General features: G+C 42.9%; 1 protein-coding gene across 3 annotated transcripts in view; it reads right to left on the reverse strand.

Annotated features, from left to right (window-relative positions):
• Positions 1–16,926, reverse strand: part of maml1 (mastermind-like transcriptional coactivator 1) — a 40,335-nt gene that overhangs the window by 2,891 nt on the left and 20,518 nt on the right. For all 3 annotated transcript variants that reach the window (XM_084147160.1, XM_084147159.1, XM_084147158.1), the window contains 2 exons: positions 3,574–3,789; positions 2,868–3,006 (listed from right to left, as the gene is read on the reverse strand). In XM_084147160.1, the coding sequence (XP_084003286.1) occupies positions 2,868–3,006; positions 3,574–3,789 (355 nt within the window). The remainder of the gene's footprint in view (positions 1–2,867; positions 3,007–3,573; positions 3,790–16,926) is intronic.

Raw genomic sequence — 16,926 nt, forward strand, 5'->3', positions numbered from 1 at the left:
TTATTTGTTTACTGCCAAACAAAGAGTTGTTCTGTGTGAGTCACATCATTTGAGTAAACCTTCCACACGACCAGACATTTCCCAAAGGTTCCTATTCAATTGAAATGGAAGTGTAAGCACTGGTAGAGTTTAGCTGTGGCTGAGGTGTATACCTGTTCCAAAATCACCCTCTTACCCCTAACCCAGCGTTTCCCAAACTCTATGCACGTTTTGGTTTTTGCCCTAACACTACACAGCTGATTTAAATTATCAAAGCTTGATGATTAGTTGATTATTTGAATCAGCTGTGTAGTGCTATGGCAAAAACCAAAACGTGCACCCCTTGGGGTTCCGAGGACTGAGTTTGAGAAACCCTGCCCTAACCCCATAGACCAGGTTCTTACATCGGTCATGGTCGGTTTGTTTTGGGCTGTGGCAAATTACTGGATTATGCCTGTTTATTCAGCTGGGTCACAGGAAAATTCCAAAACCTTTTGGGTCAAAAACAAAACAAAAAACACACTTACCTAGTGTAATGGGTGTAAAGAATATGGCAAAATAGGGAGGAAACAACATCTAGCCCAGGGGTGTCAAACTTTTTTTGTAAAGTATAAAAATGCGCTGCAATTTTTCAATAAAATAAACTGCTGTTCCAATTGCGTCCACTGGATGGCGCAATAGCAATTGTGTTAAGCAAGCAAACTGTTTATACCGGGGCAGAGCAAGTAGATCAAGCACGTGCAGCCAATGAGCTACTTTGTTTTGCCCGCGATATTTATTACGGCTTCTACTTTTAACATTATGTGCTTTGGCACCCTCATTGCCACAATATGTCTCTGTCAAAAAAGAGAAAAGTGGACGCAGAGTGCAGAGTGTTCCAAGAAAAATGGTCATCCTATTTATTCACGGAATTGAATGGGAAAGCTGTATGTTTGGTGTGTTCAGAGCATGTTGCAGTGCTGAAAGAATATAACCTTCGTCGCCACTATGTGAGTCTTCATGCCGACAAATATGACAACTTTCAAGGACAGCGGAGATGAGGGAAGGTGAATGAACTGTTGGCGGGTCTGAAGAAACAGCAGTCTGTGTTTACTCACAGCCGAGACATCAGTGACGCTGCAGTGAAAGCTAGCTACCTCATTGCTAATGAAATCGCAGTGGCTTCAAAACCATTTAGTGAGGGTGAATTTGTAAAAACATGCATGATGAAGGCAGCGGAGATTGTGTGCCCTGAAAAGCGGCAGGCTTTTGCAAATATCAGCCTGACAAGAAACACAGTTGCAGACAGGATTTCCGATCTTTCAGTGGATTTGGACAGCCAGTTGAAGCAAAAAGTAAAGTCATTTATTGCGTTTTCGGTTGCAATTGATGAAAGCACGGACATTACAGATGTTGCACAACTGGCCATTTTCATCCGCGGAGTTGATGACACATTGACCGTCACCGAGGAGTTCGTGGAGTTGGTGCCGATGACAGATACGACAGCAGCTGATATTTTTACCGCACTCGTCGGCGCGCTGGACAGGGTCGGAGTGGACTGGTCCCGCGCTGTCAGCCTGGCTACAGATGGTGCGCCCTCAATGATCGGGAAAAAAGCAGGCGTTGTGACAAAGTTCAGAGAAAAAGTGCAATCTGCAAATGGAGGACGTGATTTTTTGACTTTTCACTGTATTTTGCACCAGGAGGCTTTGTGTTGCAAGTCATTAAAGATGGATAACGTCATGAAGGTGGTCATCCAAACTGTTAATTTCATCCGATCCAGAAGCCTGAGTCACCGTCAGTTTGACAGCCTTCTCAGAGAGAAAGACCACATCTATGGCCTGCCATACCACACCGAGGTAAGATGGTTAAGCCGAGGTGCTGTGCTGAGGCGTTTCTTTGATTTACGAGAAGAAATTGAACAGTTCATGGAAGAAAAGGGCAAACCAGTGTTAGAATTTCATTCCGCAGAATGGATGCAGGACCTTGCATTTATGGTGGATGTTACAGAGCACCTGAATAACTTGAACAAACAGCTGCAAGGGTGCAACAAAGTTGTCACGCAGTATTATGACAGCATACGTTCTTTCAAGTTGAAGCTGTCATTGTGGGAGACGCAACTTGCCGGTGGTGATGCAGCTCACTTCCCCTGTCTGAAAAATGTGTGCGCGACCCAACATGTGGCAGACATGAAGCGGTTCAAAGATAAAATAACGGGACTGTTACGGGAGTTTGAGCATCGCTTTCAGATTTATGTTTATATGTTTTTATGTTGATGTGCTATTGTTTTTAATTGATTTTATTTTATTTGTATATTTAACCTATTCTTGACTCTGGTTCTTGCACTTGTTTGGGGAACAGGATTTCATTATTTTTATCTACATTTCTGCCTGAGAAATGACACCCTGATATAGTTCTGTGATCTGTGAAACAGTTCTGTTAATCCCTGAGGCATTGTGTGTTTGTGTGTTCTTTTTCTTTAGAATTTTCAAATAAACTTGTGTTTTATGATTAATAGTGATGTTGTGCTTGTACTATTTTGGACACACTGTCCTCAGGCTCCAGCTTTATGTTGTATGTTGATCGTATTAAAACAAAGAAAACAATCTGAAGTTGTTGTTTTTAAGTTATATATACACCATGATTTTTCCGGTCCGGCCCACTTGGGAATAGATTTTCCTCCATGTGGCCCCTGAGCTAAAATGAGTTTGACACCCCTGATCTAGCCAATGCTTAAAACAATTAAAATAGTTTGAAATCCATAAAGCAGGGTTGCCCAACCCTGTTCCTGGAGAGCTACCCTCCTGTAGGTTTTCGCTCCAACCCATTCATCTTATCAACCTGCTAATTATTAGAATCAGGTGTTGCTACATTAGGGTTAACGGCTGGTGATGTAGGGTCTTATTTACCTGTAAACTGGGCGACCTGCTGCTGCTGGAAGGGGTTGTTCTGTGCTACAGGTTGCTGGTTCTGTTGGTCCTGGTACTGGGGAGGGGGCCGGGTCAGGTGCCTCTGGAGCTGCTGCTCCTGCTGCTGACGCTGCTTCTCCTGAAATTCAGAAACCATACATATTAGAGAATGCACATGTTATACATGCATATACACGTGACATTCCTCCCCATACATTCTCTTATAGACGAATCAGAGATAAAAGCACCTACTGCAAAACTGTCATATAAGCCACTTCTACAAATCAAATTGTATTGGTGACATACACATATTGTGCATAAATGCTTGTGTTCCTAGCTCCAACAGTGCAGTAGTATCTAACAATTCACAATACACACAAATACATGCAGACAAATGGCTCCCCCTTGTGTTTATGTTTGAAATAGATACCATGTAGAATACTTCTTACTCAGGGCCTTGCAGCACTTACAAGTCCAGACAGGTAGAATAGACAGAGATCCTGTATCAGACTCTGCATGCCGGTAGTCATAATCAAAGTTGAAACCAGTTGTGTGAATAAGCCACAAAGCCGGTGTTCTCTTTTTATTTTGTGGTTAGGATTGAAGGTGTGGTAAATCTGCTCCTAGACCCTGATCCTAAACCAAAATTATTCCTAGTAAGTACCCAAGAACCTGCAGTACATGACCCTTGACCCCAGGCATTTACCTGTTGGGCCATGATCTGCTGCTGCCTCTGGCCCAGTAGGAACTGTTTCTGCTGCTCCATCAACTGCTGCTGTTGCTGCTGTTGCTGCTGCTGCTGCTTCAGAGCCGCCGCCACCGCTGCCTGTCCCGACAGGTAGGCAGTGTTGCCGTGGTTACCCGCCATGGCGTTGCCGGGTCCAGGGCCGTGCGATGCGGTCGGGTACGTGTTCTGCTCCTGCTGAAGTGAAAATGGGGGAAATGTTTTGGTTATTCCACTAATGTCCACCAGAAGGACATGGAGTGAGACTGAGTTGAGTCAGAGGTTAGGCCTTGGGCACAGTCAAACAAGTCGGGGGAATATGTTCACAAATAACATGGGGGAAATGTGTCCTTTGCTTTGGTGATAAACACAATTGGATGTAAAGCAAAGGAAAAAGCATTAAAATCAAAACTGAAGCTTTACTTAAAAGAACGTACTAATCAACAGTTTTAAATCATTTACGTCATTTAGCAGACGCTCTTATCCAGAGCGACTTACAAATTGGTGCATTCACCTTATAGCCAGTGGGATAACCACTTTACAATATGTATTTTTTTTTATTTTTTCCTTTGGGGTGGGGTAAGGGGGGGTAGAAGGATTACTTTATCCTATCCCAGGTATTCCTTAAAGAGGTGGGGTTTCAAGTGTCTCCGGAAGGTGGTGAGTGACTCCGCTGTCCTGGCGTCGTGAGGGAGCTTGTTCCACCATTGGGGTGCCAGAGCAGCGAACAGTAAATGACAAATGTGGTTGTACAACTTCAGTTTGAAAGTTCATAACTTTGTTTATGGCCTCATACAAGTGCTTCACTTGACCAGCTGTTAATACCACAGTTCCATATTTTCAGTGGGTTGTTCCAACTCAAAAAGCACAAGAGGATTTCGACACACACCATCACAGATTGTTCTGAAATAGTTTCTGTTGTTAGAAACAGATAAGATTAGTATTCCTGAAACATTATTTTGTTTAAATATAATTTGATCTCTGAGAAATTAAGCTAATTGATTGCATCCATGTTTGGCAACAAAACCGACACGTGTGCAAATATGGGGGCAAAACAGATGGGGTTGGCTTAGATTGTTGACAACATGTAAGCGATATTTAGTCTCCAATTTTATTGAAAACAGAAATCAATTTGCACAATGAGCGCTTGTCTCAAACACATCGGTACAGTTGTTGGTTAGTTAGCTAGCGAATTTTAGCCGAATTAGCATTGACATGAAATCAGTCAAAGCAAGACATGGTATAATAATAATAATAAGTACAAGATGAAACGAGCCACTTACGATTCCCCACATGGCAGTTTGTCATTCTTGCTAGCAATCTGGCCATCCAGACTCACAACAACATACTGACTTCTGCCCCATGGAAGCGTGCACATTGTTTTCATGACGTTGTCAGCTAACCCATCTATTGGCCAATTTAATTTACAGGATTCATACAATATTCAATAAATATTGTACCCAACATCCAATTTGGACCAAACTTTTTTTCTAACAATGAGTTAGACATAAGGAATCCAAAGGAGTGGTCAAAAGCCACCCACTGATGCCCCACATCAATCCCACCCCAACAACGACTATATAGTATCAGTTCTGTGTCTGACAAGAAGTATGGAGCTGCGGCTAGGAGTATTGTTTCTTCATCCTATGTAATGATGTTTTTTCCCCCTGTTCAGAGAAATGTGTCATTGAAGTTGTTAGGTTGATGTCCCATCCTACATCCTGATATTTCCAGATTCTAGATGGTGCAATTGCTGCTATTAGGTGAAAAAAGTTTGAAGATTCCCGCCCCTCCCTCAATGTTAAAGGGATACTTCACTAAAATGACAAAATTACAGCATTTGCTTATCCTGTAAGCAGTTTATTGACAAGGTTCGACAGCAACCCATGCTTTGGTTTTGTTGGTCACCGTTTATGGCACAAATACAATGCAAGTCACTGGTACCTATGTTAGCATTGTCACGATTCATGTTCAAATCATCCTAAAGTATCAACAAATCTATTGTGTAACTCAATGATGTTACTTATAGATGATTTGGATATGAAGCAAGAAAATCCTAATACAGGTACCATTGACTTGCAATGGATTTGTGCCACAAACGCTAAAAAGTTAGCCAGGTAAACAAAACCAAAGCATGGGCTGCAGTCATACACTATATATACAAAAGTATGTGGACACCCCTTCAAATTAGTGGATACGGCTATTTCAGCCGGTGTATAAAAATCGAGCACACAGCCATGCAATTTCCATAGACAAACACTGGCAGTAGGATGGCCTTACTGAAGACAGTGACTTTCAACATGTAACCGTCATAGGGATGCCACCTTTCCAACAAGACAATTTGTAAAATGTATGCCCTGCTAGAGCTGCCCCGGTCAACTTTAAGTGCTGTTATTGTGAAGTGTAAACATCTACGAGCAACAACGGCTCAGCCGCGAAGTGGTAGGCCACACAAGCTCACAGAACGGGACTGGCGAGTGCTGAAGCGCATAGTGCGTAAAAATTCTCTCTCGTCGGTTGCAACACTCACTACCGCGTTCCAAAACTGCCTCTGGAAGCAACATCAGCACAAGAACTGTTAGTCGGGAGCTTTATGAAATGGGTTTCCATGGCCGAGCAGCCGCACACAAGCCTAAGATTACCAATGCGCAATGCTAAGCGTCGGCTGAAGTGGTGTAAAGCTCGGCGACATTGGACTCTGGAGCAGTGGAAATGCGTTCAAGTGATGAATCACACTTCATGGTTCGGGCTAGGCCCCTTAGTTCCAGTGATGGGAAATCTTAAAGCTACAGCATACAATGACATTCTAGACAATTCCGTTCTTCCAACTTTGTTACAACAGTTTGGGGAAGGTCCTTTCCTGTTTCTGCATGGCAATGCCCATGCGCACAAAGCGAGGTCCATACAGAAATGGTTTTCGAGATCAGTGTGGAAGAACTTGACTGTCCTGCACAGAGCCCTTACCTCAACCCTGTCGAACACCTTTGGGATGAATTGGAACGCAGACTGCGAGCCAGGCCTAATCGTCCAACATCAGTGCCCGACCTCACTAATGCTCGCGGCTGAATGGAAGCAAGTCCCCGCAGCAATGTTCCAACATCTAGTGGAAAGACTTCCCAGTAGAACGGAGGCTGTTATAGCAGCAAAGGGGGGACCAACTCCATATTAATGCCCATGATTTTAGAATATGATGTTCGACGAGCAAGTGTCCACATACTTTTGATCATGTAGTGTACCTTGTCCATAGACTGCTTACAGGGTAAGGAAACCAATATGTAATTTTGTAATTTGGGTGAACTATCCCACAGTTGTGTCAAATTGGCTGGATGTCCTTTGTGTGGTGGACCATTCTTGATACACACGGGAAACTGTTGACCGTGAAAAACCCGACAGCGTTGCAGTTGACCACGGTGCACCTGGCAGTTACTACCTGTTCAATGGGCACTTAAATATTTTGTCTTGCCCATTCATCCTCTGAATGGCACACACATAATCTATGTCAATTGTCTCAAGGCTTAAAAAACCTTCTGTAACCCGTCTCAACCCCTTCATCTAAACCAGGGGTGTCAAACGTCCGGCCTGCGGGCCGGATCAGGCCCGCAAACGGGTTTAATCCGGCCCGCGAGATGATTTTGATTTTTTTTTTTTTTTACAAATAATAATAATAATTATTATTTTGTAAAGTATAAAAATGCGCTGCAATTTTTCAATGAAATAAACTGCTGTTCCAATTGCGTCCACTGGATGGCGCAATAGCAATTGTGTTAAGCAAGCAAACTGTTTATACCGGGGCAGAGCAAGTAGGTCAAGCAAGTAGGTCAAGCACGATATTTATTACGGCTTCTACTTTTAACATTATGTGCTTTGGCACCCTCATTGCCCCAATATGTCTCTGTCAAAAAAGAGAAAAGTGGACGCAGAGTGCAGAGTGTTCCAAGAAAAATGGTCATCCTATTTATGCTGAAAGAATATAACCTTCGTCGACACTATGTGAGTCTTCATGCCGACAAATATGACAACTTTCAAGGACAGCGGAGATGAGAGAAGGTGAATGAACGGTTGGCGGGTCTGAAGAAACAGCAGTCTGTGTTTACTCACAGCCGAGACATCAGTGACGCTGCAGTGAAAGCTAGCTACCTCATTGCTAATGAAATCGCAGTGGCTTCAAAACCATTTAGTGAGGATGAATTTGTAAAAACATGCATGATGAAGGCAGCGGAGATTGTGTGCCCTGAAAAGCGGCTGGCTTTTGCAAATATCAGCCTGACAAGAAACACAGTTGCAGACAGGATTTCCGATCTTTCAGTGGATTTGGACAGCCAGTTGAAGCAAAAAGTAAAGTCATTTATTGCGTTTTAGGTTGCAATTGATGAAAGCACGGACATTACAGATGTTGCACAACTGGCCATTTTCATCCGCGGAGTTGATGACACATTGACCGTCACCGAGGAGTTCGTGGAGTTGGTGCCGATGACAGATACAACGACAGCAGCTGATATTTTTACCGCACTCGTCGGCGCGCTGGACAGGGTCGGAGTGGACTGGTCCCGCGCTGTCAGCCTGGCTACAGATGGTGCACCCTCAATGATCGGGAAAAAAGCAGGCGTTGTGACAAAGTTCAGAGAGAAAGTGCAATCTGCATATGGAGGACGTGATTTTTTGACTTTTCACTGTATTTTGCACCAGGAGGCTTTGTGTTGCAAGTCATTAAAGATGGATAACGTCATGAAGGTGGTCATCCAAACTGTTAATTTCATCCGATCCAGAAGCCTGAATCACCGTCAGTTTGACAGCCTTCTCAGAGAGAAAGACCACATCTATGGCCTGCCATACCACACTGAGGTAAGATGGTTAAGCCGAGGTGCTGTGCTGAGGCGTTTCTTTGATTTACGAGAAGAAATTGAACAGTTCATGGAAGAAAAGGGCAAACCAGTGTTAGAATTTCATTCCGCAGAATGGATGCAGGACCTTGCATTTATGGTGGATGTTACAGAGCACCTGAATAACTTCAACAAACAGCTGCAAGGGCGCAACAAAGTTGTCACGCAGTATTATGACAGCATACGTTCTTTCAAGTTTAAGCTGTCATTGTGGGAGACGCAACTTGCCGGTGGTGATGCAGCTCACTTCCCCTGTCTGAAAAATGTGTGCGCGACCCAACATGTGGCAGACATGAAGCGGTTCAAAGATAAAATAACGGGACTGTTACGGGAGTTTGAGCAACGCTTTCAGATGTATGTTTATATGTTTTTATGTTGATGTGCTATTGTTTTTAATTGATTTTATTTTATTTGTATATTTAACCTATTCTTGACTCTGTGGTTCTTGCACTTGTTTGGGGAACAGGATTTCATTATTTTTATCTACATTTCTGCCTGAGAAATGACACCCTGATATAGTTCTGTGATCTGTGATATACTTCTGTGAATCACTGAGGCATTGTGTGTTTGTGTGTTCTTTGTCCTCAGAACTTTCAAATAACTTGGTGTTTTATGATTAATAGTGATGTTGTGCTTTTGGACACTGTCCTCAGGCTCCAGTTTTATGTTTATATGTTGATGTGCTATTGTTTTTAATTGATTTTATTTTATTTGTATATTTAACCTATTCTTGACTCTGTGGTTCTTGCACTTGTTTGGGGAACAGGATTTCATTATTTTTATCTACATTTCTGCCTGAGAAATGACACCCTGATATAGTTCTGTGAAACAGTTCTGTTAATCACTGAGGCATTGTGTGTTTTTTTTCTTTAGAATTTTCAAATAAACTTGACGTGTTTTATGATTAATAGTGATGTTGTGCTTGTACTATTTTGGACACACTGTCCTCAGGCTCCAGCTTTATGTTGTATGTTGATCGTATTAAAACAAAGAAAACAATCTGAAGTTGTTGTTTTTAAGTTATATATACACCATGATTTTTCCGGTCCGGCCCACTTGGGAATAGATTTCCTCCATGTGGCCCCTGAGCTAAAATGAATTTGACACCCCTGATCTAAACTGATTGAAGTGGATTGAACAGGTGACATCAGTAAGGGATCATAGCTTTCACCTGGATTCACCTGATCAGTCTATGTAATAGAAAGAGCAGGTATTCCTAATGTTTTGTACACTGTGTATACAGTGCATTCGGAAAGTATTCAGACCCCTTGACTTTTTCCACTGTTACGTTACAGCCGTATTCTTCAATGGATTAAATTGTTTTCCCCCCTCATCAATCTACGCACAACAATGACAAAGCAAAAACAGGTTTTTAGAAATGTTAAAAGCTGAAATATACCATTTACATAAGTATTCAGACCCTTTACTCAGTACTTTGTTGAAGCACCTTTGGTAACGATTACAGCCTCGCGTCTTCTTGGGTATGACGCTACAAGCTTGGCACACCTGTATTTGAGGAGTTTTTCCCATTCTTCTCTGCAGATCCTCTCAAGCTCTGTCAGGTTGGATGGGGAATGTCGCTCCACAGCTATTTTCAGGTCTCCCCAAAGATATTAGATCAGGTTCAAATCTGGGCTCTGGCTGGGCCACTCAAGGACATTCAGAGACTTGTTCTGAAGCCACTCCTGTGTTGTCTTGGCTGTGTGCTTAGGGTCATTGTCCTGTTGGAAGATTAACCTTCGCCCCAGTCTGAGGTCCTGAGCGCTCTGGAGCAGGTTTACATCAAGGATCTCTCTGTACTTTGTCCGTTCATCTTTCCCTCGATCCTGACTAGTCTTCCAGTCCCTGCGGCTGAAAAACATCCATGCAGCATGATGCTGCCACCACCATGCTTCACCCTGGGATGGTGCCTGGTTTCCTCCAGAAGTGATGCTTGGCATTCAGGCCAAAGTGTTCTGTCTTGGTTTCATCAGACCAAAGAATCTTGTTTTTCATGGTCAGAGTCCTTTAGGTGCCTTTTGGAAAACTCCAAGCGGGCTATCGTTTGCCTTTTACTGAGGAGTGGCTTCCGTCTGGCCACTACCATAAAAGGCCTGGTTGGTGGAGTGCTGCAGAGGTGGTTGTCCTTCTGGAAGGTTCTCCCATCTCCACAGAGGAACTCTGGAGCTCTGTCAGAGTGACCATCTGGTTCTTGGTCACCTCCTTGACCAAGGCCCCTCTCCCCCGATTGCTCAGTTTGACCGGGTGGCCAGCTCTAGGAAGAGTCTTGGTGGTTCCAAACTTCTTCCATTTAAGAATGATGGAGACCACTGTGTTCTTGGGGACCTTCAATGCTGCAGACATTTTTTGGTACTCTTCCCCAGATCAATCCTGTCATGGAGCTCTACGGACAATTCCTTTGACCTCATGGGTTGGTTTTTGCTCTGACATGCACTGTCAACTGTGAGACCTTATATAGACAGGTGTGTGCCTTTCCAAATCATGTCCAATCAATTGAATTTACAGGTGGACTCCATTCAAGTTGTAGAAACCTCTCAAGGATGATCAATGGAAACAGGATGCACCTAAGCACAAGTCTCATAGCAAAAGGGTCTGAATACTTATGTAAATAAAGTATAGTTTTTAATTTTTAATACATTTGCAAAGAAATCTAAAAACCTGTTTTCGCTTTGTCATTATGGGGTATTGTGTGTAGATTGATGAGGATTTTTCCCCCCCATCCATTTTATAATAAGGCTGTAACGTAACAAAATGAGGGAAAAGGGAAGGTGTTTGAATACTTTCCGAATGCACTGTATATATGTGGGTATGTGCATGAGTGAGTGCATGTGCGTTAAGGTGCAGAGAATTAGAGCAGGTGGTCAGTCCAGTTCAAGTGTTCAGCAGTCTGATGGCTTGTAGAATGAATGTCTCCTAGCCTGTTGGTATCATATTATTATATGAATCCAATTAATTACAATGTCCAATTTGGGTGGAATCAACCAGCTTATTTTCTGAGATCAAATTATATTTCAACAAAATAAATGTTGCAGGAACGCTAATCTTATGCGGCTGCGTTTTACAGCCCTGTAACCAATTGTACTATTGTATGTTTTTTCGCATTATTTGTAATTTATTCTGTACATAAATGTTTCTGCCACCATTCTTATGACCAAAAAGAGCTTCTGGATATCAGGACAGCGATTACTCACCTCGTATTGGACGAAGATTGTTTCTTCAACGAGCCGGACGCGAAGGATATCATACAGACACCCGACAAGGCCCAAATCCCCGTCATTCGCATGAGAAAGAGACGGAGATATCGTGGACGTAGGCCGTGGTGCCTTTTAAGGATCCGACGGCGAGCGAGAAAACTGCCTATTCCATCAATCCTATTAGCCAATGTTCAATCATTTGAGAACAAATTGGACGACATAAGATTCCGGTTATCCTACCAATTGGACATTAAAACATTTAATATCTTATGTTTCACCGAGTCGTGGCTGAACGACAACATGGACAACATACAGCTGACGGGATATACGCTACATCGGCAGGATAGAACGGCTGACTCCGGTAAGACAAGGGGTGGCGATCTGTGTATATTTGTAAACAACAGCTTGTGCACAAAATCTAATACTAAGGAAGTCTCGAGGTTTTGCTCGCCTGAGGTAGAGTATCTCATGATAAGCTGTAGACCACACTATTTACCAAGAGAGTTTTCATCTATATTTTTCGTAGCTGTCTATTTACCACCACAAACCGATGCTGGCATTAATATTGCACTGAATGAGCTGTATAAGGCCATAAGTAAACAGGAAAACGCTCATCCAGAAGTAGGCTCCTAGTGGCCGGGGACTTTAATGCAGGGAAACTTAAACCCGTTCTACCTCATTTCTACCAGCATGTTAAAATGTGCAACCACAGGAAAAAAAACTCTAGACCACCTTTACTCCACACACAGAGACGCATACAAAGCTCTCCCTTGACCTCCATTTGGCAAATCTGACCATAACTCTCTCCTCCTGATTCCTGCTTATAAGCAAAAACTAAAGCAGGAAGCACCAGTGACTTTGTTAATAAAAAAGTGGTCAGATGATGCAGATGCTAAGCTACAGGACTGTTTTGCTAGCAGAGACTGGAATATGTTCCGGGATTCTTCAGATAGCATTGAGGAGTACACCACATCAGTCACTGGCTTCATCAATAAGTGCATTGATGACGTCGTCCCCATAGTGACCGTACGTACATACCCCAACCAGAAGCCATGGATTACAGGCAACAACCGCACTGAGCTAAAGGGTAGAGCTGCCTCTTTCAAGGAGCGGGACTCTAACCCGGACGCTTATAAGAATACATTGCTACCCGGACTACTTGCACTGCCCCCCCATCCCCACCCCCCTCTTTTACGCTGCTGCTACTACTCTGTTTATTATTCATGCATAGTCACTTTAACTCAATTACCTCGACTAGCCGGTGCCCCCACACATTGACTCTGCATCGGTACCCCCCTGTATATAGCCTCCCTACTGTTATTTTATTTTACTGCTGCTCTTTAGTTATTTGCCTACATTTTTTTTACTTAACTTTTATTTATTTTTATCAAAAAATGCATTGTTGGTTAAGGGCTTGCAAGTAAGCATTTCACTGTAATGTCTACACCTGTTGTATTCGGCGCATGTGGCAAATACAATTTGATTTGATTCTAACTACAGAAACTATTTCCAAACAATCAGAGATGGTGGTTGTCACTGCTTGCTGAATTGACATGGAACAACCCCAGTGTTAGCCTGGACTCAGTGTGCCAACCACCTCTCCATAGAAACGTCTGGAAAGTTGGCCAGAGTTATCAGGGGCTAGCCTCAGGCCTCTAGCTCCGGCAGAGGGATATTTTGGGTCCGTTCACACACACCACAGAACACAGTTGAGGCGGAGAGAGGGCGAAGAAAGTAACCGAGTCCCCTCTCGCGAGAGAGGAAAAAACCCAAGTGTGTTAGCAGCAGCTATATTTAAATATAGAGAGTACAGAGAGGAACGGGGGGCCGCTCCTAAAATACACTGGTGAGGACAGGCGAGTGAGGGAGGAGGGAGGGATGCATGAAAGGCTGCTTTGTCGTGGCTGTCCCCTCCCCGGTTCCCTCCTTCCACCACAACAACCCCCCCGTGGGAGCCTGCACGCCAGCTCCTTAGCAACCAGCTGCTTGACCCAGACAAACACACACACAGTCCGCTCGAACCATGGGGCCCGTGCCAGACTTGTAAGAACAAAAACTAAAAGAGGACAGTGTGTGGGGTTGTGTTTGTTGACTAACAAAAAGCCTGCTAGGCCCTAGATTCACTATCAACTAGGCCTACATGCAGTATGCTTCATCCACGATGTCAAAAATAGCCTTGGAGGCCTACAACTTCAGTAACAGCACTTTAAAATGCAATGATTGCAAGAAATGTACAGTCCATCAATCAACTTATGTTGACGTGTTGATCATAAGTTACCAAATGTAATGCTATTGCTAATCTAGGCTATCCATTGGTCTGTGGTTCTTGACATAGGCGGACATTTTGAAAACAAGAGGTCTTTATTTGGAGCCATTCTTTTAAACTGTAAGGGCAAGCCAGATGACTCCATTGCTCATTTTTAACAAGCCCTTATTGTTGACCATTGTTTTGCTTCGACATGATACTCCGTTATACACCAGCGTTGCAGCACTGGGGGAGTGTGTGTGTGTGTGAACACATGGCCTTGGAATGTTCTTTATGCCTCAGTTGTAATGCTATTTGCTGATAAAACATGCGTTGAGCCTTTCCCCTGTTGGGAATGTGGATAGCTCCTATTCTCCCAGTCAAGCAGTGTGAAATTATGTTAGGCTTGGGTGATGGCCGTAAACAAGTCCTTCGCATTCACTTGTTGACATCAAACTTAACGGTTATTCAGAATGCCAAAATAGCCTAACCCTCTACTGCACATCGTTGCCCTCAAGTAGGGTTGAATATTTTCTGGTGTTCCATCCAGAGAATAAATCACTTTTCTTCCGGGTAACCCATTATTTCCCGCCAAAACCGGAAGTGTCATTCAAAAGCATTATAAAGCATACACATATGTCTGGATTTGATTATCGCTTTGAGCGGCATAACAATTCAAACCTAAGCCTGATGAGACATATATTAAATACATTTTTTGAGCCCTACATTAAAAGACATTTAATGTGCCCAAGCCCAAAAAAGCCCAAATGATTGTGCCGTTATCCAACAAATATGATATAGGCTAGTGCACTTTACGCACGACAGAAAAATATAAAAGCCCATAGATGTAGCTAGCTATATGCTCTCTTGGTTAAATAAATGAACTTAGCTCCAGTAGGCTAATCTTTTATTACTGTATTGTATTATACTGTATTATATGGACTGGAATTACGCACATCGTTCAAACCATGATAAAGCAGAAGACAACATGTGATTCTGGTGCAGCACATGCGGCCTACAAAGTTGCAAGTACAGGCTAGCGAATGTTAATTTAATTCTGAAATATAATAGGGCCTATTTGTATAATTAGTAGGCTGACGCATATATACCTTACATAATATTTCCCCTGTTATTAGCCTACCTCTTTCTCCCTCTTGCTTCATCCCTTCCTCGCCTTCAACAGTTATATGAAATACGTTTTGTTGTCCTTATCTTCATCATTCTAATGACATACTTGAATAATATAGGACTAGAATTAGATGCAGAAGGCTTTCACTTCTCTTCACGAAGATTGAATGGTTATGGGTCTGAATAAATAACTGCGCGTTCGCTCTTCTTTCAAACTACCCGTGAGTTCTATTGGCTGCTGTATTTACCATTCAGCAAAAAAAAGAGCTTGCGTCGCTCTTCAAACAGTCTATTGGTATAAGAAATGCAACAACAACAAAATCCAGCAAGCTGTTCTAGTATAGCTTTTCTTGCATGGGACTCCAAGCGCTAAGGAGCGTTTTTTTTTAAAGAGAGGCCAGCGGAGCACAGGTGCATGCGTATTGCGCGAAAGACAGAGGCTATAAGTTAGAAGCTTATTATGCATAACCCATCATTAATTAGCTAAATATAAGGCTAATACTGAATTGAATATATTACCTGAAAGAGGTAGGCTAGGACATGTACACTGAACAAAAATATAAAATGCAGCATTTAAAGTATTGCTCCCATGTTTCATGAGCTGAAATTAAAGATCCCAGAAATGTTCCATACGCAAAAAATGCTTATTTCTCTAAAATGTTATGCACAAATTTGTTTACATCCCTGTTAGTGAGCATTTCTCCTTTGCCAATATTATCCATCCACCTGACAGGTGTGGCATATCAAGAAGCTGATTAAACAGCATGATCATTACACAGGTGCACCTTGCGCTGGGGACAATAAAAGGCCACTCTAAAATGTGCAGTTTTGTGACAACACAATGCCACATATGATTCAAGTTGAGGGAGCGTACAATTGGCATGCTGACTGCAGGAATGTCCACCAGAGCTGTTGCCAGAGAATTGAATGTACATTTCTCTACCATCGTAATTTTAGAGAATTTGGCAATACGTCCAACCCACAGGAGGTTGGTGGCACCTTACTTGGGGAGAACGGGCTCGTGGTAATGGCTGGAGCAGAATCAGTGGACCACAACATCGTGTGGGCGAGCGGTTTTCTGATGTCAACATTGTGAACAGAGTGCCCCATGGTGGCAGTGGGGTTATGGTATGGGCAGGCATAAGCTACGGACAAGTAACACAATTGCATTTTATCGATGGCAATTTGAATGCACAGAGATACCGTGATGACCTCCTGAGGCCCATTGTCGTGCCATTTATCTGCCGCGTCACCGCATGTTTCAGCATGATAACGCACGGCCCCATGTCGCAAGGATCTGTACACCATTCCTGGAAGCTGAAAATGTCCCAGTTCTTCCATGGCCTGCATACTCAGACAGGTCACGCAATGAGCATGTTTGGGATGCTCTGGATCGACGCGTACGACAGCGTGTTCCAGTTGCAGCAACTTTGCACAGCCATTGAAGAGGAGTGGGACAACATTCCACAGGCCACAATCAACAGCCTCATCAACTCTATGCAAAGGAGATGTGTCATGCTGCATGAGGCAAATTGTGGTCACACCAGCTACTGACTGGTTCTGGTCCATGCCCCTACTTTTTTTTTTTTAAGGTATCTGTGAACAACAAATGCATCTCTGTATTCCCAGTCATGTGAAATCCATAGATTACGGCCTAATTTATTTATTTAAATTGACCGATTTCCTTATATGAACTGTAACTCATTAAAATCTTTGAAATTGTTGAATGGATATTTTTGTTCAGTATATATCTATATCAATCTAGAACAAGATTATCTATTTTGGATACAATTTGAATGAGTTGATGGAGAGAGAGAAAGACTGCAAGAGAGTGCTCGCGCGTGCACTTATTTAAAGCAACGAGATTCGAGTGATAGGCTGTTTTAAA

This window comes from Coregonus lavaretus (genome assembly GCF_964263955.1).
Source record: "Coregonus lavaretus genome assembly, chromosome: 29".
In the NCBI taxonomy this organism is placed as follows: domain Eukaryota; kingdom Metazoa; phylum Chordata; class Actinopteri; order Salmoniformes; family Salmonidae; genus Coregonus; species Coregonus lavaretus.